This window comes from Xiphias gladius, chromosome 21, assembly GCF_016859285.1.
Source record: "Xiphias gladius isolate SHS-SW01 ecotype Sanya breed wild chromosome 21, ASM1685928v1, whole genome shotgun sequence".
Taxonomy (NCBI): Eukaryota; Metazoa; Chordata; class Actinopteri; order Istiophoriformes; family Xiphiidae; genus Xiphias; species Xiphias gladius.
The window spans coordinates 16421265-16448063 of NC_053420.1; the positions used below are offsets into that span (position 1 = coordinate 16421265).

Below are 26799 nucleotides of genomic sequence, written 5' to 3' on the forward strand. Positions count from 1 at the left end.
CTCCTCTCCCGGCCGTGGGAGAGTTTGCTGCCTACCTGCAGCCCTCGCATGCAGTGACGCAGTTCGCCAGCTCAGGGTCTATGGCCCGACGCCGTGGATTTGTTTAGCACACGGAACATCCCGACAAACTGTCCGGCTCGGAGGATGCGTGCGTTACTCCTCGCCACCTCACGCCCCGGTCCACCTTGCTGCAGTACGACGCGGGGCTACTCGCGTTAAGCCCGAAGTCACTGCCAGTTCAGCCTAGGCTATGAGCTCACGAAAGCACTTTCCTCCACATTGCATAAGCTGCAACTCTCCAGCGTATACCAAAAAAAAAAAAAAAAAAAAACATGTGATTTGTTCCGCAGACAGATCAGTGGCCTACAGCGGACAGGCCGGGATGTTTAGGCTCTGCCGCGCATTAATCCCTCCAAAGACACATCACGGGACGGTCAAGTCAGCTGTCATTCCCTGGAAACGCTCATCGACCCGGGCTCCTGTCGATGCAAAGAAATAGCAGGTGTTTCGGATGAAAACCTGAATCAGCTTCGGGAAGTGTGACCTCAGCATCTCCGCATTGTTCCTTTAACTATCCGCACGTAGGCTACTGTTCTCTCTCTCTCTCTCTCTCTCTCTCTCTCTCTCTCTCTCTCTCCAGAGTGTTGTCCTGGAGCGGGGCGCAGGATGGACGGGGTCGCTTATCAGATTCTGCTCACTGCGGCACAGCTTCCCTCAGGTCGGAGCAGGCGGCTCTCAGCGCATCTCGCGTCCAGCCGACTCGACTGTTGTCTTCGTAAAAATTTCATCTCTCTGGGGTTTTGGGGAAACTAGAATACTTCACGGCACAACCCACGCCCCTAGCAACAACACGCATCCAATAACTCGGCACGCTTTCAGGCGGCACCCTCAGCCTCCCCTGACACGGTCTGTGTGGACCACACCACTGTCCGCCCTCATCGTGACGCGCCAAGCCTCCAATGGGAAGACGACTGTTAAGGCCTGACAACCAAAAAGGGACGCTGCTGGGAATTACGGGCTACTGGATAAGACGCACCGGGCCCCATCTTAATGTTACACTCTTCCACATGGGGCCCTGTGCTGAGAGGCTGAGGGGTGAGTCGCTCTCAGTATTAGAAATATGAAATGCTTTCTGTCTCACACACATGCCACACTGGGTTTTCAATCCCCAGTGTTTTAGAACTATTCCAGAATTATTATGGGGATTGTTTTCCCATTTGATCGGGGGTTAAGGGGTGTCTTTTGTATCCGTGCACACTTTTACTGTAATTGTAAAAGTGTTGCACAGCTCACACTGAAGCTTTATCTTAAATCCACATCACCATGAGTTTCCACAGATGTAACACAGACAAATACACATTATATTTTCTAATCTAATAACATTTCCTCTTGGTGTGATTAACAAAGTGAAGAAAAGTTATCATTAAATCTAGTAATTATGCCTTGGCAGAGTAGTTAACTCTCAAAGTTGCATTTGTTATGGGGGCAAATTGCTACAATGTAGAGTAAGGTAGGTAATAAGCTTTTAAAGTTTGTTGCTGTTGTGAAACTCTGTCTCATTTGTTGAAATAAATAAAGTTGCTGTTTTTAGAATTTCTGGCTAATGTAAAGGTCAGAGATGGGGGGTAAGGGGGCCATATTGTCATTATCTTCTGCCCTGTTTGGGTGTGCCTAATTTACCTTCTTTTTTTTTTAATTTTTGTTTGTTTGTTTGTTTTATACCACAAAATCATAAAATTTGAAGTGAGGGTAATGAGAAACAAAGGGGAAGAACCGTGAGGTCAGAATTCTTTCTCAAGGCCTCTTTTTCTCCGCAGGGATCAACCTGAAGGAATCGTTTTAAATTTTAAAGGGTCGGCTTTGAGGAGCACAGCTGCCCGGATCACCAGGGAAACAGTGAAAATAATAGAAACCATTTAGTGAGTGGCGTCAGGCCTAGGAGGACCAGTTTACAATGTTGCCCCACGACTGTGACAATTACAGTGGTGACTGGCCATCCTACTCACTGGCTCTCAGCCATGTGGTCACACATGGCTGCATGTGTTTCATCGGATACAGGTCCAAGCTGGGTCTAGAACAAGCTACTGTTGCTTTGTCAACGTGGCTTAAAACACATAAATCAACTAAAGGATACGATTGTGGTAGAAAACAAGCTTGTTATAGTTTTAGTAACATAACTATAGTAGCACTGCCACTCATGCCAGATTTCTTGCTGAAGTGTCGATTATGAAATATGATTTTCAAAAAATATGATAACATTAAATCTGGTCTATGGATGAGCTTCTTTAATCTCTAAATACCACTGGGTTATCAAATAAGAAGTTTCAGTTTGACGTGTCCATGGTGCAAAGGTGAATATCATCTTACAATGTAAAAAGTTTAGCTTATTCCCCATGTTGGAATCAGTGAATGTGTTTAGGCTATTTACTTTGTTTTTGCTAGATTGAATTACTTTTAGTATTGCTCAATACTGGACTATCAACAGGGCGAAGTCAGCAACTGCTGTGGGGCCCTAGACCCCCAGGGGTCCCGAGCGACTCAGGGCGCCTGTGCGCCAATTGGTCTGTGATCATTTAATTTTTATAAATTTGTTTGGTAATATGCATAAAAGCACAATCAAAAACTGGAACGGCATGGGGCCTTTGTGCCTTGCAGTGGGGCTCTGTGTCAAAATGTAATTTCCAGTACCTTTTAATATCCCGGTCGATGTTACGCGGTGCTTACCCTTGGGCGGAAATTCTTTCACCAAATTATGAAAAACCAGAGCACGTTTTACAGCCTCTACCCGCCGGAGTTGAGCCAGTTGAGCCTCCGGTCTCCGGCATGCAATGCCGCATCGACACGCACGGTGGCAGTAAAGATTCGTGCCGCCTATCGAGTTTATCAATGAGTATCAGCGACTGCAGTCAAACTGAAAACGATGCCTGGTCGTCCGCATGATATCAGTGTTTCGGTTTTTCCACGGGAAAGAAATCCATTAGCAGTTAACCGTGTGAGTGGCCGGAGCTAACCGTCCACAGCTCACTGAGGACATCCGCCCCCATGTTGGAGGGGCGGTAGTCTGGACCCAGTGTCCCCTCTTGTCGTCACAGCAGCTCCGTATAAACGCTCTGTGCTCGTACCCGCCAGCGGAGCTACCGACTTTTTTCCGCGCCGTACATGACGAACCCATCCCGTACATAAGGCAGTGTATCGACAAGATGGCCACGGAAAACTTCGAACTGAACGGTGATGCTGACCGAAACGCCGAGGCGGAGGTAAGGCGGCGCTGGCGCCCATTACAAAGGGCAGGATACGGCTGCTTGTTGAGTAATGTTAAGACACCAGTGATATCCTGGGCAGGCTCAGCGGCAGAGGGCGAGTTCCCACAGCAAGACGCCCCAGTAAAGAGTAGAGAGTTTTATCCCTATTATTAATTATTAGTATTGTTATCCTCGGTTTTACAGTAAATGTTTGGCTGCCTTGTCTCTCATCCGTGTCTCCCATCCACCCAGACACCCTTATATTGTTGGATGTTAGCCACCGCGACTGGACAAGAGTTCACTAAGCTAACGCAAACCGTTACCGGCGTCAGCTGAGCTTTGGCTTACTTCTGATTTCAAGGCTAATTTGAACATTTCACTTATTCACAAAGTATATTTTGTTTGTGTAGTGAGAGGACTTGCCCTCTGTATCTCCGCTGGTACCTACAAAGGCTCAGTTTACACATAATGGCAGGCGATACAGGGGAGCGTGTGGGTGCAGTGTAAAGGAATCCAGGTGGGTCCTCTCATCTCGGTGACCCAAATCAGGAGTGGGATTCGACCAAGTGGGCTAAAACTGTGCCTTTCGTAACGCGGTCACATTCAAGAAATCATATGTCCCCCGTCTTCAACAATTATTTTTTGTCTTGTAGTAGGAAAGGTCTGTGCAAGTGTCTGTGCTCTTGGAGCAGGTTTCCCCAAAAGAACAGATATTTTGTGTATCTAATAAAAGCCTTAATACTTAACAAGTTTTCTATTAACAATAATAACTATTGACCAAGTACATTTTGTGTGTCATTGGAAAGCGGCCTGTATTATAAAACTTTCAAATGGGAAGTGTTTTCTATACTAAAAACTTTAAATGGGAAGTGCCTATAATAAAAAGTAAACGCTTGTGTCACTTGTTGTAACTGAAGGTTAATTTATGTGGAGGAATGAAATAAACTTTCCCCATTGGAGCAATAACTACACTAATGCTGCTGCCTGTGCCTGTCAGAAATTATATTTGTTAGCACTACATTAGTAGGCTTTAAGTATATGTAAGTAGTACAAGTGTAATGCCTGTTTCGGTTTTGATTATTGTTTTTTTCTTGATCTGATCAGAGCAGAAGATTTTTTCTTTGCTTTTCTTTGCAGGTCACAATGAGAGGCTGAAACTGAATTAAGAGAAAACCTGCTGCTTAATAATGTTTTTCAAGTTCTAAGAGTTCGTTGTAGGTTCAGGGTACTGCAATTCACAGTGCTAAAATTATTCAGCGATTTATCAATTAATCAACTGATACAAAATTACAGCTATTTTATGTGCGAAACATTTGCTGGTTCAGGCTCCTCATGTGTGAGGATTTGCTGCTTCTCCCTCTTTTATATAATTTTCAATTGAATGCAGTATATTTTTGTTGTGTTTTGTTGGTCAGAAAAAACAGGCAATTTGAAGATGTCACCTTAGGCTAGTGATGGGCGTTAATTCTCAGTTAATAGACAAAGCAATTAATCAAAAAGATAACCAATTGGTAATTGTCAAAAATAATATACTTAGTTTCAAGCCTCCATAACCTTAATTGTTAGGGAATGATAATTAGAAATAATCAGTAATGTATTGTACTTTGTATCAAGTATCACCTGTATTTAAGAAATAATATTGAATTTATAATAATAATCTAATAATATTGCTGAACAAGTGATTTTGATTATTGCTGTAAGCATGTACTTTCACACGTATTGTGTACAGGGAATTTGTGAGCTTTGTAACTTTTTCATGCGGTAAGTGTCTTCACTCACTTTTTCCACTGAATGGAGGCCATTGTAACCTTATTGTGTTTTGAAATGTTTGATCTCGTCAGTTCGAAATAAGGGATGTGGCAAATTATTTTTGACCTCAGGATTAAAACCAACTGAGTGACCCTCTTAGTCAAACAAGGGTGTGTCTTCTCACTTTCACTTCCATTAATAACTTCCATAAAAAAAAATACTGTGATTGCGTAATTTGGGCCATAGCTTTGTCATCATACCAGTCAGTTCTGACTTAATTCTATTTATATTTAATTAGGTTGGGTTCAGTTGTTTTACAAATCAAGTCCTTGGTCAGACATATTGCCAGACGTCACTCATGTCATCCTCTGTGTCATACTGATGTCAGGGTTTGTGCTTGTGTTCAGGTACCGCTGCGAGGCCGATTGAGGAGGCCAGAACAACCCCTGAACATGAACCATTATGCCAATAAGAAGAGTGCGGCAGAAAGCATGCTGGACGTGGCTCTACTGATGGCTAATGCCTCACAGCTGAAGGCTGTGATGGAGCAAGGACCAGGCCTAAACTTGTATGTGCCCCTCATTACTCTCATTAGCATCTCTCTCATCCTACAAATCGTGGTGGGAGTTCTGCTCATCTTCATAGGTAAGTTTGTCGGGCATTTCATAATTTTCTATTTGGCAAACTTTCATTCATTCACGCATGAGAAGACATATAGGATATAGTACGTTTTATTTATTTAGCCCAAAATCACAAATCGGCTTCAAAGAGTTTCATAATCTGTGCAGCATACAATACCCTCCATCCTTACATCCTCAGTTTAATACTACTACTAAAAAATATATAATATTTATTCTTTTGGACCTTCAATGCACAAAAAATCATTTTATTGTCTTATACCACCAGATTGTACAGTGATGAATGCGATTTATGTTAATGTAATTTACAGTACAACAGTGAGTTCACACAAAGACTCAGAAATTGTTTCTCAGCACATCTGAGTGCAGTTTAAAAGCAAACCACTGTATGTGAAACTCAGTACTTAAATCTCCCACACTGGGAGGTTACACATGCACACAGACACACACACTAATTTAAGTTACAAAGTCTGACTTTTGGCACTGCTCTTACAGGCGAAAGCAGTGCCAAAACTCGTACTTGTAGCAATGTGTGTGCGTGCATTACTCAAGTGTCACACACATTATGGGAAGAAAACAAACAACAGCTTTCAGTTCCCAGATACCCAGATGCAGTTTTTCTTTTTTGTTTTGTCTTTGTGTAACCTCACTAATGATAGAAATTGATGCATAATTTTATTTAGACATTGTCCATTTTCCTTTACAACTACAAATCTTTTCTGCAAATTTAAAAACTTGGAATTTCTCCTGCAGCGGTTTTTCACGGGTTTACAAAAGGTGATTTACAACCACGGGCCACAAAATCATTTATTCACACCATTTCAAGTTCAAGATCTTATTTACCCTTATGCTGGTACATAAATCTGGGAGAACACTAGAAATTTATATTGAGAAAAATTTTTTAGAAAGTATTGGAAAATTGGAAGGACTTCCCATACATTTTTGTACTCCCTCCCCCTTACCTGCCGACTCTATCCTAATCTTATCCTAACAGAAAATACTATTTCGATAGAGAGCTGAGTTTAGAGAGCCAAAGCATGAAGAAGCATCTGTCCAGGCGCCTCTGCTGTCAGCTGTTTCCAATTTCAAATAGCTCTATTCACTGTTGGAAAGCATATTAAGTCATAGGGGATTTACCAGCACTAAGAGGATGTGTAAAAACTAGACTATCTCTCTGACTAAAGAAAGATCCACACAGGTTCCACTCTCAGACCAGCGAAGCATGTAATGACTTAATGGAGGAAGAAGCTAATTATTCACCTGAGGCCAGTGCTGTCAGATGCTGTTAATTTATATGATAGTCCTCAGCAATGATTACTTCACCGCCAATGTGACATGGAACTCTGTGCTGCCCCCTTTTGGGGAAAGGAAGTCACTCCTACTATCTAAGCAAAACTCTGTTCTGTCTTCATGTGTCATTTCTCTTTCATTAGTTAAGTGGAACCTGAATGACGAAAATATGCACTACAAGCTGAACATCATGGAAAATGTGGCCACAGCCTTTGTCTTTGTAATAGTCGTAGTCAACGTCTTCATCACAGCCTTCGGTGTCCAGTTGCCCACCTCAAGTGCTTAATCACCCTTTACATGTCTCTCCATGGCTGCCGATCAGCTTAGTAAAGATGGACCTCCACCTAATTCGTACAAATCGAATGGATATTTACTCACCAAACTAAATGACATGAAGGTGCATTTGCTATTCTGTAATTCAATCTCCCAGGGTTGAGGAGACCCAGTTTACCCTGGGGATCAAGTGACCACTGCTGTGTGTGTGTGTGTGTGTGTGTGTGTGTGTGTGTGTGTGTGTGTGTGTGTGTGTGTGTGTGTGTGTGTGTGTGTGTGTGTGTGTGTGTGTGAGTGTGTGTGTGTGTGTGTGTGTTAAAGGGGTTCCCTTCATCTCTAACCATGTCTATGTACAAATGTGTGGTCAGTTTATTTCATATGGCAATTCTCCCTTTCGTTACCTCTCATCATGCTCAGGTTACCAATGCAAATAAATGATTGCCTTTACTTATAAAACAAATATATCAGGAGCCATATACTGTGTGTCAGTCACAACCACTGTGAATGTTTCCTGGAAATAAACAAACAAAAAACATTTTGCTGTTATTTGGAAGTTTAAGCTTGTTAATATGTGTCAGCATAAGCATAATGTATACATACATCTTGTTTAGAAGAAAAAAAAAAAAACTTAATCACCACAGCAAAATCCAAATGAAATTCTCAACAGAGAGTGGTACAGGAGTCATTTTGGCTCTACTGATGCTCGATGCATCACCTTACAGCAAATGTACTGTTTTACAGTGTTTTAAACCTTAACCAATTGATTAAGTGGACCTTACATTCTTTGTTCTTTTTAAGTTCAATGCAGTGCAGTATGTCATGTTTAAACTGATTTACATGTATATATCAATCAATGTCTGTTTGTGGATTTAAGTATATAGTGTACATGGTTACTTTTAAGCTTTTTTTAATCACATTTTTTTAAAGGACCAAATATGTTTCTTAGCTTTTGCTGAATGATCTTGTATTACACATTATGAGTTTTGTTTTAAATAAAATTTATAAATATAACTACAGAAGTGATAAGATGTGTTTATTGTCCTGTGTATTATTATCATGCATAGTTTTTTTTATCGTACAAAGGCAAAATTCTCAATTATACAAATGATGGCACTTCTAAATTTAAGGCATTTTTACACAAAAGAGTACACACACAATGAGACAAACTTTCAGGCACTGCTCGATGGGTAGACATTAAATGACAACCACCAGAAATTAAAAATTAATATTTGATTTTAGAATGATATTACAAAAAGTGTTACAAATACAAGCTGCAGAAATGTTTTCGAGGTGCTTCTCATACTGCCCTTTGAAATCCTGTAGATTAACCTCCATCACTCAGAAATACATTTAGAAATACATCTTAACAAACCACCATCATGGTAGTTACTTTACACACAACCTGAGAAATACCATCAAATGTTACACGTCTGCCATTTTGGGGTAAATTCATTTACTGCCCCACTTCGTATTTAAAGTATGTTTATCACAAACTAACTAACTCTGTAAAAAGGCACAGTAAGAGCAAAAAAGTATCCACAGTATAGGATGCAATGTCTATCAGTAACTGCGGCTGTAATTCACAAACATTTAGATGTACTTTTTTTAATCTCTAATAAAAACGGGTTTTTTATTTCTGGGAAAAACAACAAATGTGAAATCTCTAACAATCCCTCGTGTATTCAGCGGCGGGCTAAATGCTACCAAAGGCCAGTCGGAAAAATAAAAGTTGTCATCCTGAGTTGACTCAGCGGAAACACGGAGGAACGAGGAAGTATTCAGCCATGCCTCCCTGCCATAAGTACATGGTGTAAACAGGAGACGTGGTTTGAGAAAATAAGCAGATAAGGTTAAATAAGGAATCGTTTGTTTAGGTCCGCAGCCTTTGTCTAAAGTTAAAGTTTAACAGAAGAAGAAGAAAAAAAAACATGGTTAGAGATGCCACGAAGTAAGTGGCAGTGCCTTAACCGTATATGTGTTGCAGGCCACAGGGGCCAATTCCATCCTTGTCAAGGGGAGTGCTAACCTTCTCTCCTTTCATACAACACACCCTTAACCAGGGAAACGTCACCTTATATTCACGCAATTATTCAACGTGGTTTCACTTATGGTGCATTTCCTGATTTATGAGCGTTAAATCTACACATCTCCAAAACACAACGTGTGTGTTTCCTTTAAATCCGGATGATCGGTGGATACGCTTCATCATTACAATTCTTCGATGTTTGTATATTTTGGTTCGTTTTTGGTCGTAATGCTACCTACAATGCACTGCGCTGGTAGGGCGGGATATTATTGGTTGAAGCAATCACGTGATTTCAAAGCTCACTACGAACTCGTCTGAAATACCACCACGCAGCCCCTGCTCGATGTGGTTTCTATCTGTCCACCGGAATAATCTCTCTCTCTCTCTCTTTTGTCTATATGTGAAAACCAGAATTTCAAGAAGCTCTTTTGAAACCGACACAAATCAAACTATGTTTGGTGCTGTAGCTCCTCTACTGGCCGTAGGATGGCGATCGTGGACATTGAAATTATTTTAATATGCTTGATATCAGTGGTGACTAAGCAGATAAGGCAGCATAATTCTTCATTACCCAAATAAATGTACGTGGTTCAGCACACTACAAACAATAGTTTAAGTGTGTAAGAATCCGACTAAGGTAGAAAATGAGGCCGGTCTGAGTCACACACCAAAATATACTGATTAACTGCAGGCTTACTTTTCTGTAGTGACATAAAATGTCCTATATAGCCAAGAATGTCCCCAGTGTCAGTACTTAGTTATTTCATGCCTCATTTTGTCAACAATACAATCAGTTTTTTTTTAGTTTGTAAAAGACATCATTTAATCTTCTTGTTCCTGATTTAATTCGGATGTATTCATTACTTTACCGTATTTAAAGAGACATAACCATGAAAGAAAAGAGGAGCAAAGCACCAAATGTAACAAAATAATATATAAAACTATGTATAAAATTTGTACTGAACCTTTGAAAAGATACAGTGTGCTGTGCTTTGGTATGAACAGTATTCAATTTAGCAGTACTGTTGAAGCACCTGGTGCGAAGGAATCACACCCTAATTCATGAGGCTGCCTTCGGTGTACCAAATAAGAACCTCCTGAGCTTTTCTTTTCAGACCCAGAGCAGCCATCCCAAGGGCCCGACTGCCTCCCGTCACTTTAGCTTCTACGGAAAAAAAAGACACTTTCTTAATAACACTAAATTACCAGCATCAAGTAGAATTACGATTTCAGCAACACGCGTGGACATAGCTGATACACATTAACTGTCCAATAATGCTGGTAATTTGCAATGTCAGGTGATGTTAGAAAACTGGAAAACAACTTACCACTGTAGTAATAGAGTAAAGCCATTCCCACGGCAACACCGAAACAGCCCAGAAAGAAGAGGGGACCTGGAAAGAGGTAAACACGTCACCATGTAAAAGTAACTACAAAATACCTGACACACTTCTAGGTTGAAAAAAGCTTTAATCACATAGACTTCTCTTATTTAGTGACTCCTGAAGGTCATCACTAAATCGTATATTTGATTTATTCTCAAAAGTACTATTTTATGATTTTGTTGCCAAACATTAAGCAGTTTCACCATTTTTTGAACAGTCGAACACTTTGAATGCTGACGTTGCACACACACGTTGACTTACATTCTGATACTTTCAAATCTTACCTCTGTCGTTCAGAACATGTCTCTGTTGGTACACACATGGATATACAAGTGGATCCAAGGAATCTGGAGGAAAAGCAGATTCAGCGTGCAAAATTAAAAGTAGACTACACTAGAATACACAACTAAACATGTATAATCCATTCTGTAATATCTAAATAATGATAATAAGCATCTAAGCATCTCATTGAGATTACACGTGATATGAAAAAGAAGTTTTTAGGGACTAACCTCTCAGGCGGAGCCGTGTGGGCAAGCTGTAGTATACCTCCTCTACATGCAAGTGGAGAGCCCTGTAAAACTCCCTGCATGCTTCCTCGCCTTTGCCCTGCAGATGTGTCAGGAGCTCACCCAGTCGAAAACCAGTGGGCACGTCCAAGTTTCGGAACTGATTAACAGTAACAGATTATAAGAGGTTATTTTTGATCCCCAAATGGATATATTCTTTCCTAGGGTGCTTACCGGCACAGGAGCTTGTATCCAGGTACTCTGGGTGGATCGGCCAGGTCAGAGCAAAGCATCTCCATTGGAATTCTTTTAGAAATAATTTCATTTATTTACAGTAAAGCGCTGTTACGTAATTAGCGCATCTAAGACAAAATTCCCTTGATACAGTTTAAGAACCACAGTGTCTTGCTCAGGGCCAGAAGACCTGTGGAGCTGAATATATCCAGCCTGTCAGCAGCTTGAGAAGAAATCATTTTACATGCAGTGAAATAATGTATTCTTTACGTCATTTAATGTAACTCACAGCTATAGTTACTTAGTACTTTTCGAATCCAGAATCTGCAAAGACCTAACCAACCTATGATGAGTTTATAAAATACGATTCATTACAGGTTAAACTACAACACACAGAAAGTTACAGTATTTAATGCTGTTTGCAAGTTAATACACCAGTAATGATAATCACATTGACAGGGGTCATTCTGCTGCGTGATGAATACTTTTACTACAAATAAATAATAATTATAATGAAGACCATTTTGCAAATAAAACTTTGAAGTAACTTCTTAGTGCAGAATTACGATATAATGCCATACTATACCATGGCAGTGGGGTACCTGGTGTATGAGGACTTACTTTGGTGGCCTCCCTGTCTGTGAGGATCTGCGGGTAGATTCTGTTGAGCTGCAGAATGAGTTTGTCCACCAGCTCTGTGTCCAGTCTGCGGTCCGATTTGAGGAAGGCGCTGTCCTCTATCAGCTGCTCGTGAAAACTGTCTGTCCATGTTACCGGAGGGGGGAAAAATACAAAAGAGATCAAAGAGGGTTTAGTACCTAAGCAGGACCCTTGGTCCGTAGGGACGGTTTGATAATGGGCTCGCCTTTTCACTGGAAGACACAGGCTCCCCAACGGAAATGTGACATTATCGCCAGTCTTTTTCTCGCAACTGTGGCAGGAGAGGAGTGTGTGGATGTGGACTGGGAATGTGGCGACAACACACTTATTTCACTTGTATGTTGACGGCAGACTGAAAAGTAAGGACCTCTCTCCCGTCGAACGCGTTGTTGTCAGAAACCTCAACAGGACTTGGACGTGGGACGCTACATTGTCATTGGCGGAGCGAGGCGACCTCTCAGGGTCGGTCGCGCTGTGCTACTGTTCGTGATTTGATTTGCACCTCGTGTGGAGACATTAAAGCGGAACAGAAGTCTGAATAGGTGCTAAAAAAAAAAAAAAAGCGTTATTTTTCTGAAAGTTAGTTTAAAGACACGAACCTCCCATCGTCGACTCCCCTCTCTCCTTCGTTTGGACACGCCCTCTGACGTCACCTCGCTGGCAGGGAGCGGCTTACGTCAACGTCTTCCAGACCTTTTGTTAACAAAATTTAGAAACAGTTTCTCACCTGCTTTCCTGATGTCCCGGAAGTTCTGTCTAACAGATCTAAGATCTAAAGTCTCACTTTTTTTGAAACTGTTAACTCTGTCTACTCTTTAAACCTTAAGGACATTGTCTATTACTATGATAATCCAGAGGATGGCGCTCGTGAATTTCTGATTGATTTCATTATTCTAAATGCAAAAAATGTCTTAATTCACAAACAGAAATGTTCTAAATCACAACCTAAGTCCTCAAATTTTGTCCGAGAGCTGAATTCTCTACTTAAATCATCATGAATATGTTTATATTTGTGTGTGTGTGTGTGTGTGTGTGTGTATATATATAAATATATATATATATATATATATATATATATATATATATATATATATGTACCCCTCTTTATTTTTTTATTTTTATGATCTGCATTTGTATTTGTGTCATTTACATTTGATTTGTATGTGCTGCTACTGTTTACTTAAGTTTTTTATATTATCCTTTAGTCAATAAAAAAAAAAAGAACATCGTCTTCCAAAAAGAAAAGAAATTCCTTTTCACCCCCTCTGGAATCATAATGGTGCTGAAGGGTTTTCATACAACGTATCTGATACAATGACTGTATATACATATATGACTGCATATACATATTTATGTATATGTATCTATATATGTATCTTTAAATGTATCTATATATATATCTATAGTATATCTATATACATACATACATACATATATATTTTCCATTATCTTTAATAAAGTATTAATAAAAAACCTTTCCTTTTCCACCAAAAAGAGAAATTAATATAACAATGGCTAAGCTCGGCCATAACAGTTGTGTTTTTATTTTATGATTGGTCCTTGTCTAAGTATTACACAGATATACTGGAATTTATTTTGGAGGTAAAGAGATTATAAACAAAATTTTAATGTAGCAAATGTTTTATTGTAGATCTCAGTATTTAAATGAAGAAAGAAAAAAAAAGGAACAATATACGGAGTGAAAAAAAGGTCAATAACTTACTCACCCCATGGAAGAATCAATATTGTAGCCAGTCAGTTTGTGTGTGTTAAGTCTGTTTATCTAAAAAACAAAAAAATTCTTGTCTTTAATTCTTTAACAAAGAAAGAATAAAGCTTTATTGGGAAAATTACTGCAAACTGGTAAATGCTGTTTTATTGAAAAAGAAACCTCAGAATTGTGAAAGTTAGATTTATTTCTTCATCAGACACAATGGGAAACAGAGACAGTAGCCAACAGTCATGAATTTTGCAAATGTTTTACCACAGTTTAGTCTTCTTGAAATTCTGACCAGCCACCTCCACTCAAACTCCACTATAAAACAACATGGAAGATAAAATCCTGTAGTCCGAGCAGTGTCAAATAAATACAATTGCAGTTATAGTAAAAACATATAAAATCAATTAGGACCAAGAATGTGAGCAACAATGTGTAAAATATTTTTACATAGCATAAACATTTTTTTGCAATGTATGCAAATGGCACTTGTATAGACACAAAACAAAGTGGCACCACAGGCTTCTTGTTTGCAGACAATGAATTTTCAAACAGTTTACAAAAAATTGTATTAAAACAATAACATTAGAGACTCTCCTTCATGAATAAAGTTTATGAATACTATTAACATCTGACCTTAACTTAGAAATCTTTAAATAAGCTTTGCATTAATACTCTTCCTCAGTCATAAGAAGCATTGTTGAATTTTAACAGCTCTGCCATGTCCACAGAGAAGACGCCCAGTTATACAAAATTTAGTTAAGACCCTGAATTTGAAGCTCCACATCTGCAGGATCACATAATTGAATACACTGAAAACAATGTGTTGCATTATGGTGTGATGAGCTGAACAGGAGACAGGGTTATCAAAAATCTTGCTTAATTTTATGGGCTGTCAGAAAGGCACCTGTAAATCTAAGGTCAAAAGGAAAACAACTTAAGGCAGAAAAGCTTTTTCGTCTCCTGGTTTAAAATACTGGTTTTAAAAAGAATTGCCACATAACCTCTGGTTTTGTTTTTATGAGACTAATATGGATAAAAATATGCTGAGTCACTTGAAAAATGTTATCAAGAACCTGGCTGATAAACATGTGCATACAGTAAAACATTGTATAATACTTGAAACAATTAGTATGACTTCAGAAAAAAAGAGGAAACACATAAGAGGAAATAGGTCAAACAGAAAGTGCTCAGTCAGGGTAAAACAGGCAAAGAGTAATCAGTACAACACCCATCATGATTCTTCCTCTGGATCAGTAATAATAGTGGTGCATATTGATGGAAGACTGAAGGATTGCAGCGGGCAGCTGATGTGATGACTCATACTTTCTGCAGTCAGACAGAACTTTAAGAGATTTTTGTTTTAGCATTCTAAAACAACACCCTTTGCAAATACTGTTCGACATGTTCTTGTGTTAGCAATGACATGATTTTGACCATGATTAGAGAGTGAAAAACCCAGGAGCACAGACTCTTACAGACACGCTGATGGACCTCCTTAAGGCCACTTGGCTTGATAGATTTACTGCAAATAGAAAGATAAAACAGAAGAAAATCACATTAAATTGATTGTTGATTGTTTCAAATTTTCAATGCATTAGAAAGATGAATCTGTGCATATAGTGCACAGAAAAGATGGCTGTGGGAAGCAGGACAGACATGCGTTATGCATGCACTCTTCAATCATGAGTCACTGATACAACAGGGAAATATTTTCATCAGCTCAACACGATTTAATGTCAAATTTCCATCAAATTGTTGAAACTTTACCTCTGTTTTCTCTCATACTTTTGTATTCTGACATAAACCTTTAAAATTCAAGAATATAGAGGATAGTATATTACTGATATATATATATATATCTATATCTCTCTATATATCTATATATCGATAGATAGATAGATAGATAGATAGATAGATAGATAGATAGATAGATAGATAGATAGATAGATAGATAGATAGATAGATAGATAGATAGATTATATAGATATATATAGATAGATATATCTAGATATATCTATCCATATCTATAGATATCGATATCGATATCGATATATATATAGATAGATATATATCTATATATCTATATATATAGATATATAGATATAGATATATAGATATAGATATAGATATATATAGATATAGATATATATAAAAACAGATTTGTTATGCAAAAGTTGGGATTGAAACCTAGGCTCAAATAACAGAAAATGCTTTCAGATTTCTGTTTTAATCTCTCATATAAGAAAATGGTAACAGTAAAATAAAATGGCGTAAAAATGGTATAATTAAACAAAAATGGCAACTTCTTGTGGCTAACCCTTCAGAAATTATTTTCAGGCTAGAACTGCAAAACGCTGGTTAACATGTTCACCACCAAAACAACTCATTACACAAGCGTGTCACAAAACTCAACCATAGATGAAAGTTTGGTATTTTCCATGTCAAATTATACCTGCTTATACTTATAACAGCAAATTGGAAAGGGATGCAGCCTGGAGGCAAATGTCTGTTGAATTAAAATTAGCATGTAGGTTTCCAGTTTCATGTGGTTCTCCAGCCAAATAAAGATATAAATATCACATGGAAATTAAGATTTATGATTATAATCCATGTTTGTGCCAAACTGAATAGAAGTTGTTGTTTTCTTGGGTAAATTAATACACAACTATTCAAACTCAAAGTATAATTGTTTTTATGGTAGGAAAATGACCAAGATCAGCACAAAAGAAAGAAGTGGTTCAGCTCCACCAGTCTAACATTATTAGCACCATCATATACTGTTACAACAGTCCAAAAGTATTAAGTACTAAAGATAATAATAGTATGTCATATAGTCTGTTCAAGGTACCGTATAATGGCTACAAAAAAAGCCCAGTGTTAGAAAAGATGAGTGTGTGAAAAGGCTGAGAGAGGGTCTTGGGTTACGCTTTGAAGCTCAGAGTTAACTCTGCAGGACTTACATGATGGCTGGAAGAGGCTCCCTTGCCCTTTATTTTGCCCTTGCCCCCTGCTGCTGTGGCACTTTTGCGGCGTGCCTGTTCATGGTCAAACTCCAAGTCCTCCAGGCGCTGAGTTAATGCCAGTTTCTGCTGGATGGCCATACGCAACAGAGAATTCAGGGTCTTCTTCTCATCCTCAGCAGCAGCCAGCTGCCTCTGCATGTCATCCAGCTGGGTGACATACTCGTCACACCTGAGAGAAAGAGAGGGCAGAGACGGAAAAAAGAGCAAGAGGGGAGAAAAGGAAGAAACAAGAGATTCGCATTATTTCCAGCAGGTGGAGCAATTTGCCTTGGATTGTGCTGCTGTCACATGTTTTCTCCATTCCCCAGACAGCGTTTTCCAGATGGGAGGATGAGATCTCTGCTAGCTGACTCGTACAAGTATTACATCAGACTGTTCCCACAATGCTTTGTGTCTTTTTTCACAAACATACACAGACACTCTCACACACTATAGTCATGCAGAATAAGCGCTAAAGTTTTGAATTATTCTTTTTCACTACAAGGAAAAGATGCTGAAAAGAGGCAGAATTAGCTGGTTTAATTGGTTAATTTTATGTTTGTCAGGAATTACATGTAAATCGGTGATTATGTATAATCATACCTTGTAGCAAACATGGCTCGAAGAGAGGAGAACGTAGCAGCATCCTCCTTCAGACCCTTGAGTTCATTGCGGAGCTTCATCATTGTTTCAGTCACCATGGCCTTCTCAGTGTCGTACTTACTCTTCAGGTTGGCCAGAGCAACCTCGGCCGTCTAAAGGGAAGAAGATGTTATAGAATTACTAATTTCTCACACTTTTGTGAAGTCTAAACTCAGTGGTTACTTTTAGCTGAAACCAATGATCCTTTTCTGTTTTATTTGTCAGTTTGAGAAACAATGAACATCCTTCCTCTGAGAAACCCAAACACAGCAGGTATGCATACACACAAGCACGCGCATACAGACACAGAGTGGTCTTCTGACCTGTTTGTTGGCCTTCAGCACAGCTCTGAGAGTGGCTATCTGTTCCCTTTTGGTGCTAAGCAGGGATTTCAGTTTGAGGATCTCTTCCATGCAAGCCTCTTTGTCTTTGTCTGCCACTGCGCTCAGCTCCAGATTGGCAAGTCTCTGGCGTGACAGGTCTGTGGTGCGGTCCACTGCCTGCTGCAGGTGGCGGATCTGGTCCCTGATGATGGCTACGAGGTTGTAGATGTTCATGGGTTCTGGGCGGTGCTCTAGGGCTGGTGCTGGGGTAGCTGTGGTGCTGCTGGAGTCGGACTTTCCAGGCTCAGTCTCAGTGATTAGCCGACTACTGACCTTGCCCTCCTTGTAGTAGTCAAGCATGACACGGTTAGGGGTCTCATTGTTGCACATACACACATGGTTGTAGAGATTGGCCAGTTCTTCACTGAAAGCTATGAGTTCATCCTGGGCCACATTAAGGCTGCCGAGTGATTCTCCTGCAGCCTTGCTGGCCAGATGAAGCTCCTTCTCCAGACGAGTCACCTCCGCTTTATCTGCTTGGCTAATCTTCTCCAGGGACGCCAACTTTGACCTCAAGTCCTGGACATCGCTCTCCAACTGCGCTCGCTCATCTTCATACTGGGTTCGACACTCCTTGTACTCTGCCCTCAGTGCTTTCAGCTCATGCCTCAACTCCCCGGCTTCAGACACCGCCACAGTATATTTACACTGCAGGATCTCAGGTCCGTTGATGTCCAGCTCGTAGTAGTCTCCGTCATCATGGCTGTCCCTGTCTTTTTCACTGTCAAGGGCAGACTGGCGCTCCTTACTGGCCTGAAGTTTCCTCATTGCGCTGAGGTTCTCAGTCAGTCTGTTGACAGTTTCCTTTTGCTCAGACACAGTCCCATAGGCCTGTTCCAGCTGCTTCTGGCTCTCTTGCAGAGAGTTTATCAGGGCCACTTTCTCCCGCTCCACCTAATATTAAAAGGCAGTCAAAGGTTAGATGGCCAACTTTACAACACTGATCAAACACAAAAAAAAACCAAAACAAAAATCAGCAACAGCCCTTTGGCCAGGTGGAAGAACACATGTAGTATCTTTGTCTCCTTGCCCCACTACAGTCTAAGGCAGTATAGTGTCTGTCTTCAAATTCAACTAAATTGATTTAGCAAATATCCCCATAAGATTTACAAATGTTGTGGACAGTCCAAAAAGCTCTGACTGTGTCTAATGTACAGAGTAATTTTGTGCAGCAACATTTTGAACAAACAAATCATATTTTTTTCCTCTTGGACTTTGGCAAAATCAGTTAAATAACTTCAGGGCTTACCCTTGAATCAAATAGCTATGGTAGCCGTATTTCAAATAAAATGCGGGGTCAGTGAGTAAATGCTTCTTTCCGAACCTCAAGTATTCTCTTTAGATTCATTCAACAGTGAGAAGAGATTGAGCATTGTGTATTCGATTAGTTTTGTCTGTTCTCCAATAAATGGACTATTGGATCACTGGGAACTGGAGAAAGAATGTCTGAGGCACTGCACTGAAGCTTAACCAACCATCTCTTTTTGTATAAATATATTACAATGTGTTTATGTATTACAGATATAATATTCAAACTAAAAATTTGCTTTTGTCACCACGAGGGTCTGTTAGGGCCTTTGAGAGAGCAGATTGAGTGAACAGATGAATCTACTCAGACAACCACTGGGAGATGTGCCCAGTAATAAACAGTGATCCCAATCAACTATCTATTTCTGTGCACTTACATACTATATGATGTTTAGTACTTTAGTTTGCAGTTACACCTACTAATTCGTTGTTTTCAACTAGAATGGAGTTGAGACCAATGGATCAGGCAATACAAGGCACTCAGAAAGTATTAGTTCATGGTAAAAGTTCATCTTGTGTACTTCATACCTGTACAAGTTGTTGTTTAAGTTTCTGGATCTCAGAGATGTTGAGCTCGCTGAGCAGGTCGTCTACCAGGCTAGGAGCCGGCTTAAAGGCCTCTCCTCTCTTGTTCACAGCGGCTCTGTTGTCTTCATCACCCTCACCAGTCTTCAACAAGCCATTTTCGAAGCCTCTGATTAGATCATCATTGTCAGGTTCACTGATGGTGGAGGGATCCTCATGGAGTTTCAGGTTGTCAATAGAGATATTGAAGGAGCTGTTGTATACAGAGCCACCGATGGTCATATAGTGGGAGAGCTGCTTGCGCAGGGAGGCCTTCTGCTCACGCTCTGTTTTAATCGTCTCTAAGGCCTCTGTTAGCTGTCGCTCAGCGATTTCTCTCAGACGCATGGCTTCCTCCAGCTGACTGTGCAGGCACTGGGAGTCCTCCTCCAGACGGCGGATCTCATGCTTAAGACCTTCAAATTCCACCTGTACAGATGGTCAAAAATATAAACAAAGCTGTCAATACTTGTACCTCTTTTTGCCCACTGTAATTCTTCTATTACGCCAAATATATAGTATTGGGACAGCAACATGCTTTGTCGCTTTCGTACATTGGAAGTACATGACACAACGACTATGTGGCTATATGAGAAACTGGAAGCAATAACATGGGTTTTCTGAGTCATAAAAAGTCCTTAAACAGGAGTAACATTACGATTTTAACATTATTTCCACCCAGTTGAAGATGTATAATAAGCTGAGTAATGTGTTCAGTCTTATCTGCCTTACCTGGTTCTGTCTCAGCACAGACACTTGTTTCTGAAGAGAGATGTTCTCCTCCTCCAGCTCGCTGTAGTCCTGCAGCAGACGAGCCTCTCGTACCTTGTACTCTCTGATGTCATCGCGTAGCTGACTGCGCTGCAGCTCTGCCAGTTCTGAATTCTGCACGCAGGAAGAGGGGAGAAAAAGACAAAGATTGGCATGTTATGGCAGGGTGCATGAGCATGAAGTAATTCAAATCGATGTTAACTGTCCTTGATTGAGTCAAACACCACCCAGGCAGTGCAGGCTAAATCCTTGCAATGGTCTGGTCACTGTGAGCGAAATGAAGATCAGCATGTCAGCATGTTTCACATACCACAGGGGCAAGACCTTGGCAGGGAATATAATGACAGAAGGAGGACATGGTCCACTTACCAATGCCTGCTACAGATAGCCCTGGCGGAGGACATCCTTTGTGTCACTCACAGTGTACCATTACATCATCTTTCCTGCTGGGCTCAGTGCAAACTTGTTACCCGACCCTCCCCCATTACAAGCACCAACTCCCTCAGACAGCTACTGGGGAAATCAGTGTGTATCACAACTTCTAGTTGCTTTACTAACTTCAATGGCATTTTTATTGAAACTGATTATATACTATTTATGTTTTAAAAAGAAACAGAAGATTCTGTTTTGAAACCCATAAAAAGGCGCTGACATCTTAGATTTTCAATTGACCACAGTTAAGAAAAATGGCAACCAGTAGTAACAGTGTGTCAAGAATGTCTAGACAACAAACTCAAGTTACCATAAAAAATGAACATGAAAGCAAAAATCACTCAGTTCGATCCAGTTTTCATTGATATAAAATGTATTTGCCAGATAAATCAAGATTTGCAGAAATTTCATCCACTTGCATTTTACTATTTATGAATTTCAATTTTCACCTCTTTCATCTCCAGGGCAATGGAGGACAGGCGATCATTTTCAGCTTGTGTACTGGTGAGAGAGGCTTTGGCCTGTCGGAGCTCATTCTGCAACTCCAGGACTTTTTGCTGGTAGACAGCCTCTTTACTGGCAGACTCCAGGATCAGTGACTCTTCCCTGCTTTCCCCATCTGCTGCCACCTTCCTGTGGGTTGAGTAAGCTTGTCCAAAGGCCTGGGGATAGAGAAAGCGAATAAACACCACAACATACTCCTTTGATTAAGCATTATAAGCATACCTAGTCTAAAATTCTCACACAGAACATCAAGTTTTACCAGAAGAAACACTGACCACGTACCAGAGTACTTCTTCAAAAATACCAGGAGCTTGTCATTCACCAGTTTAATTAATGCTGCACTTATTACTGGTTGCGTTACAGAAGACCATGTACTCATCAGTACTGTGTCCCCATGCTGCTACAGTTTTTCTGGTTCATGATGTTCATATTAGACACCAACAGAGCATGGAAAGAGATTATTGCAGTCACTAATTGCATATGACCTGCATAAATTTGAATTTGTCATGCTCATATGACCAGTCGGAGCAAACTGCCTTCCACTCCATAGTCAGGGAACAAAAGCCCCTCGTTCTGTTAAATCTATCTTGGAAATCTGGGCTGAGAAAACCAAAATTTTAATTTACAGTTAAAAGGTGAACATTCAAATGTAAGATATTTCAATAAAAAGTTGTGCCCTTTTCTGCATAAATTAATTCAATTACAATCACTGTTGCAAGCCCAGGTCAAATGAAATCAAACCTCAAAAAAATAACTTGCAAATACTTCCATACTACAGAACTCACTCTCCAGTTATGCATCACCTAATCAAGCAAAATAAAACTATACATACTAAAACTGAAAGACAAAAAGTAAGTCATTTTTTATTATTAATAAAGCTAACCACACATTGTGATTATTACTGAGTTCTTCAAACAATTTATAATCTATCCCACTGACTTGCAGTTTCTAAAGATTACCTCAATTTATTGCAAAAATAAAGCAAACCTGACATTGTGGGTATTGTGGTCTAACCTTTCTGATTGTTTCTGTTTTCATCCACAAGATGGTTGCGAGGCTTACGACGCATTTTAATGCTTGTATCTCAGGTCTCAGGTCCACCAGAGGGGTGGGCAAAGCAGGGTCTTCTTTCAACTTTTTTTGGGTGTGAACAGGGCCGATGGGGGTGACCACTAATGGGGCTGTGAGTAAACTAATGGCTAGATAGCAAGCAAAGTGTCTAGGCTTAGGTTAAAGAATTAAGATATAGTGAGGACAACACAAGAACACGGTAATAGGATGAAAAAGTTGCTGTCCGAATCCCACAGGCATCTGACTTAAAGGCTTATATATACCCAGCCAACATCTACTGACACTGAGCCAAACTAGTGATGTAACAGGTACTGCCCATGAAAGACCTGAAAGCCACCACAGGGCTGCAGCTCTCCCTCCCACCACCCCACCTTTTCTTCCTCAACAGTTTCAGTCAAGAAAATTGATGTATCTGTCAGTCAGTTGTGATGTGAATTGATCATGGGCCTAAATACGCATGCTGATGGATGACTCATTTTCCTACATCTGCCTTAGTGACATACTCGACTAAAGAGGGAAGCAACATTCAGAATCATGAGATACCAAGAGAATGACTACAACAGTGATTCGTGGCTGGACTGTGATCTATGTCATGAATAGCATGATGTGGACGTAAATCTACATCAACATACAACTGTGTATAAGAGAGAGAAAAATATTAATGGACCAAAAAAAAAAAAAAAAAAAAAAGAACTGACAGCGCTTTTAAAACCACTGAATTGTTTCAGTCATTTCTCAAGCAAAATCGCCAAACTTTCTCTGGTTGTAGCTCTTCATGGTGAGAATTTGACGCTTTTCTCTGTCATATACAATAATAAACTAATTCTATTTAAAACTGCACTGTGGGTCAAATAAAACAAGCAATTTGAATATATGACATTGGGCTGTGGGAGAGTATAACTGGCATGGTTTACTATTTCATGAGGTTTTATAGACCAAACCATTAATCAGTTAATCAAGTAAATAAACATCAGATTGATCAGTAATGAAAGTAATTGTTAGTTGCAGCCCCAATTATCAACTGAACTCAATAGGAATGCAGAAATGTGTAGTAACGCTTGTAATTAAACAAAGTCTTTTTTTACAGATAAGTAAGAGGCTGACATCTCTCTTAACATATTTTGTTCACTATTTAAAGCAGTTATCTCTACACAAGATTATGGATCTGAAACAACACACAATGAAATATCACCATATCATATAAACAACTAAGAACATTGGCTGAACTGAGGAACAGTAGAAAACAAACCAAATACACCAAATTATTAAGAGTCAACAATGAAGGCATAGTCAATAACAATGGCAACCACAACTGCTGAATGGAAGCCAGTGTGGAAGTTCCTAGGAATGCAGTTCCTCTTGAGGTTGATAAACTCTGACTATAGTGAACAGAGGGGAAAAACCCAACTTCTCTCTTGAGATAAATTGAAATATTTCCACAATTTAGGATTTCAGTCAGTTTTCAAAGAGGTTGGTCAGACTACAGCATAGCTCAAAGCCGTAACATTTTAATGCTGAAATTAGTCGGCTAAAACCAGTCTCAGGCTGCTGAATTTTGAGATCGTGACAGATGAAAACCTCCAAGCTAGTAAGGTGAACTTCGGGGAATCCAGAGGCTGGTGCGGCTGTAGTTGTAGGTTAGAAATATCTCTCCATAGATACGAGAGTTATAAAAATACCATGGACTGAACTGCAGAACAAGCCTGAAGCATATTTCTTTTCCACTTGCTGTTACTTTTAGACCCAGTAAAGTAAGAGCAGCTTGGCCACAAAGGCATGTAAATTTGACACAAGCTGCTGCTGCAGATGTCTGATTCGAAGGCCTCAACTTTACACACCGAGAGCAAGTACTGGCAAGTAACCATAAATTAGTGACAATTTTTTATCCTTCAATGTGAAGAAATTCATTAAGATTCATTTTTGCATTTTGGTTACCATATGGTATGATCTGTAATAACCTTATTAAAGACTTTGTATATCACATTTCAAGAGACTTTAAGCAAGTCATTTTTAGGGTTCTTGGAGGAATAAACTCAAGTTCTGGCTGAGCTTCAAAGACACCAGGCCCAAGAATGAAATCTGATCATTTATGGTGGTTCTGATTACAGACTGTAGGATTCAGACTGACACGTTCAAAAAAAAAAAAAAGACATGTGGTGAACAAAATATTGACCGCTGCTCAACCAAAATCTGAACCATTACCGTGCTGCTAACAGAATACTTGCTGGGTTACTCGCAGTGCTCACATACCGACTACAATTGACATTACAACCACCGACATTTTTTCCTAAAGTGTCCGGCTGCGTGGCTATAACCTCGGGTTACCTCCTTGAGCTGATCCAGCTCCTGTCGGACCGTCTCATACTCCGTCTCCAGCTCATCAAATCGCAGCTTGAGCTGCTGTTTCTCCTCCAGCACCGCCAGCCCATACTCGGCCGCCTGGATCTTCTCGTGGGTCGTTTCGCGGAGCTCCCGGCCGAGACGCTCGACCTCGGCTCGGAGCCACTGCGGCCCGGCCTCAGTCACCAGTACCGCTTCGGCATATTCCTGCTCCTCCATGGACATCTTGGCGAGCCGCCGACTCCCAACTGTAACGCGACCCAGCCCTGGCTAGCAGGAGCAGCGGAGAAAACCACCGAGACCACGAATCACTGCCTTCTTTGTTTGAACCTCATTGTTAGGACTTAAATGGCGTTTAGTTCCTTTTGCCTTTATCTGCCGCGGTCTTCGACAAAGCTCAGCCTAGAGGATACTTTCCTCATTCTCGAGGAGTTTCTTCAGCCTCTTCATGAAGCTGACAGTGGAAACTTCAGTTGAGATCATCGATCGGAAAAAGCTACCCCTACACCGCATTCAAATCTGTGCGGAGTGGAAATTGAAATGTAGTTTTAATTGTGATGCCAGCGTCCCAAGCACTACGTACTTCAGCGCCCTAGTGACTTCAAGTACCAGAATGCCTTTCGCGGGCTTGGAGGAGCGCTAGTAATTTGCCGAAGCCGTCGATACTATACTGCCATCTAGAGGTTTTATTATGAAACTACAACTATACCCACGAGATAGACACTGTATGTTATTTATTTATCAAAAGCAGTGATTGTGGCTGCAAACAACGATTGTTTTTATTATTGATTCATCTGTCTGTTTTTTTATTAAGTGCTTAATAGTTTAGTCTACAAAGTATGAAAAAAGGCAAAAAAAAGGCCCATGACAAACTCCCAGAGCCCATGGTAAAGTCTTAAGGTGTCTTTTTTGTCTGACTGAAGGGTCCAAACCCAAAGATATTCAATTCAAAATGAATAAAAATGCAGAAAAGCAGACTGGAACCAACAAACCTTCTGCCAGCTAATTTCCTGTTTCTCGACTAAATGTAAATGGGGCTCCACCAAGACAAAACTTTCTCTCATTTCCAAATTGATTGACAGTTTTTAAAAAACATGGACTGAGGCTAGGCATCTACTTAAGAAAGTGATTTATGTGTCCGTTCATTTGTTTACCTGACTTCATGGTCATTGCTGATGTAATGCCGAATAACAAGCAAAAATGCTGATTTTTCATCTAGTTGTGAAACTCTTTGATTAAATACTCAACTGAGTCTGTAAAAAAATAACGAAGAGTCTCTCAGGTTTTTCGTCTTTGTCTTTGAGTCTCACCCACTCTGTACTTAAGCCCCAAGACAGACAGTGTCACTACACCATGGATTTGAATGTGAAAGTAAAACATTCTTATCTGTGACTTCCATTCTGTTTATGCACAGAACTTGGCAGAGTGGTTAGACGGGGTTCAGCAAGTTGTCTTCTTGAAGTTGAATACCTTCTTGCTGCTACACCTGCCTGGAGAATCAGCCAGTTGGACTTATATGGTGTGTACACCTGCGTTTCTGGGTCTTACAGTCTTCCTGGGAATTCACTCTCTGAGTCTCTCTGTATTTTACTATGTTGTGATATTATATGTTCTGTGTGCGGCTGTCTCTCTTGTTCTCTTCCTCATTCTTTCACCCGACTCTCTGTCTCTAGTTTGTGTTTATCCATCAAACTATTTATGCTGATGCGTGTCTACCAAGAAGTCATCATAATGTTTCTTTTTCAGGAGTTTGAAGGGAACCACACTTTTGACTTTTACCAGCACTGTATGTAGAACTTCATAGTCTACATTAGTGGAGGGCGGTAGCACAAAATTTCCTGAAAGAAATTCACTTTTGTTTAGAAGATATGTATCAATTTTAATCTATTCTTCTGAACATTTTCAGACAAATATTACCACTTTTATGCGATCTGCTTTGGTATGAGATGTGGAACAGCACTCTATAGGCCCTTTCTTTGTAAGTAGACATACAAGTTCTTAAATGTTCATGCAGATGAATTTTACACTTTGTTGGGAGTCTGTGCATTTCCAGTAA

General features: G+C 40.1%; 3 protein-coding genes and 1 non-coding gene across 4 annotated transcripts; 1 reads left to right on the forward strand and 3 right to left on the reverse strand.

The window, feature by feature from the left end:
- Positions 1–2927: 2927 nt before the first annotated feature.
- ninj1 (ninjurin 1) lies at positions 2928–7858 on the forward strand. Its single transcript, XM_040115572.1, has 3 exons — positions 2928–3257; positions 5399–5636; positions 7063–7858. The coding sequence occupies exons 1-3, from the start codon at positions 3201–3203 to the stop codon at positions 7203–7205; spliced, it is 438 nt and encodes a 145-aa protein (XP_039971506.1). The 5' UTR covers positions 2928–3200; the 3' UTR covers positions 7206–7858.
- Positions 7859–9112: 1254 nt separating this feature from the next.
- On the reverse strand, positions 9113–9240 carry LOC120783514. Its single transcript, XR_005706348.1, has one exon. It is a non-coding gene; the product is annotated as a U6atac minor spliceosomal RNA (small nuclear RNA).
- Positions 9115–12708, reverse strand: card19 (caspase recruitment domain family, member 19). The gene is made up of 6 exons (XM_040115571.1): positions 12606–12708; positions 11968–12107; positions 11116–11272; positions 10888–10950; positions 10547–10612; positions 9115–10383 (listed from the first exon to the last, which is right to left on the reverse strand). Exons 1-6 carry the CDS (start codon positions 12610–12612, stop codon positions 10274–10276), a joined length of 543 nt encoding a protein of 180 aa, XP_039971505.1. The 5' UTR covers positions 12613–12708; the 3' UTR covers positions 9115–10273.
- A 1182-nt stretch (positions 12709–13890) lies between these two features.
- Positions 13891–25330, reverse strand: bicd2 (bicaudal D homolog 2 (Drosophila)). Its single transcript, XM_040115519.1, has 8 exons — positions 24729–25330; positions 21278–21490; positions 20358–20510; positions 19590–20054; positions 17694–18647; positions 17332–17483; positions 16687–16918; positions 13891–15248 (listed from the first exon to the last, which is right to left on the reverse strand). Exons 1-8 carry the CDS (start codon positions 24966–24968, stop codon positions 15246–15248), a joined length of 2412 nt encoding a protein of 803 aa, XP_039971453.1. The 5' UTR covers positions 24969–25330; the 3' UTR covers positions 13891–15245.
- Between the last annotated feature and the right edge of the window lie 1469 nt (positions 25331–26799).

Bases quoted from the DNA above. Each gene is read 5' to 3' on its own strand.
- ninj1 (XM_040115572.1), top strand. From the start codon at position 3,201: ATGGCCACGGAAAACTTCGAACTGAACGGTGATGCTGACCGAAACGCC. The intron at 3,258-5,398 runs GTAAGGCGGCGC...GCTTGTGTTCAG, and splicing joins ACCGAAACGCCGAGGCGGAG to GTACCGCTGCGAGGCCGATT. The intron at 5,637-7,062 runs GTAAGTTTGTCG...CTCTTTCATTAG, and splicing joins AGTTCTGCTCATCTTCATAG to TTAAGTGGAACCTGAATGAC.
- card19 (XM_040115571.1), bottom strand. The intron at 11,273-11,967 runs GTAAGTCCTCAT...ACTGTTAATCAG, and splicing joins CAGACAGGGAGGCCACCAAA to TTCCGAAACTTGGACGTGCC. The intron at 10,613-10,887 runs GTAAGATTTGAA...ACCTCTTTCCAG, and splicing joins ACATGTTCTGAACGACAGAG to GTCCCCTCTTCTTTCTGGGC.
- bicd2 (XM_040115519.1), bottom strand. From the start codon at position 24,968: ATGTCCATGGAGGAGCAGGAATATGCCGAAGCGGTACTGGTGACTGAG. The intron at 21,491-24,728 runs GTAACCCGAGGT...CTCTATCCCCAG, and splicing joins AGCTGGATCAGCTCAAGGAG to GCCTTTGGACAAGCTTACTC. The intron at 16,919-17,331 runs GTATGATTATAC...TCTTTCTCTCAG, and splicing joins CGAGCCATGTTTGCTACAAG to GTGTGACGAGTATGTCACCC.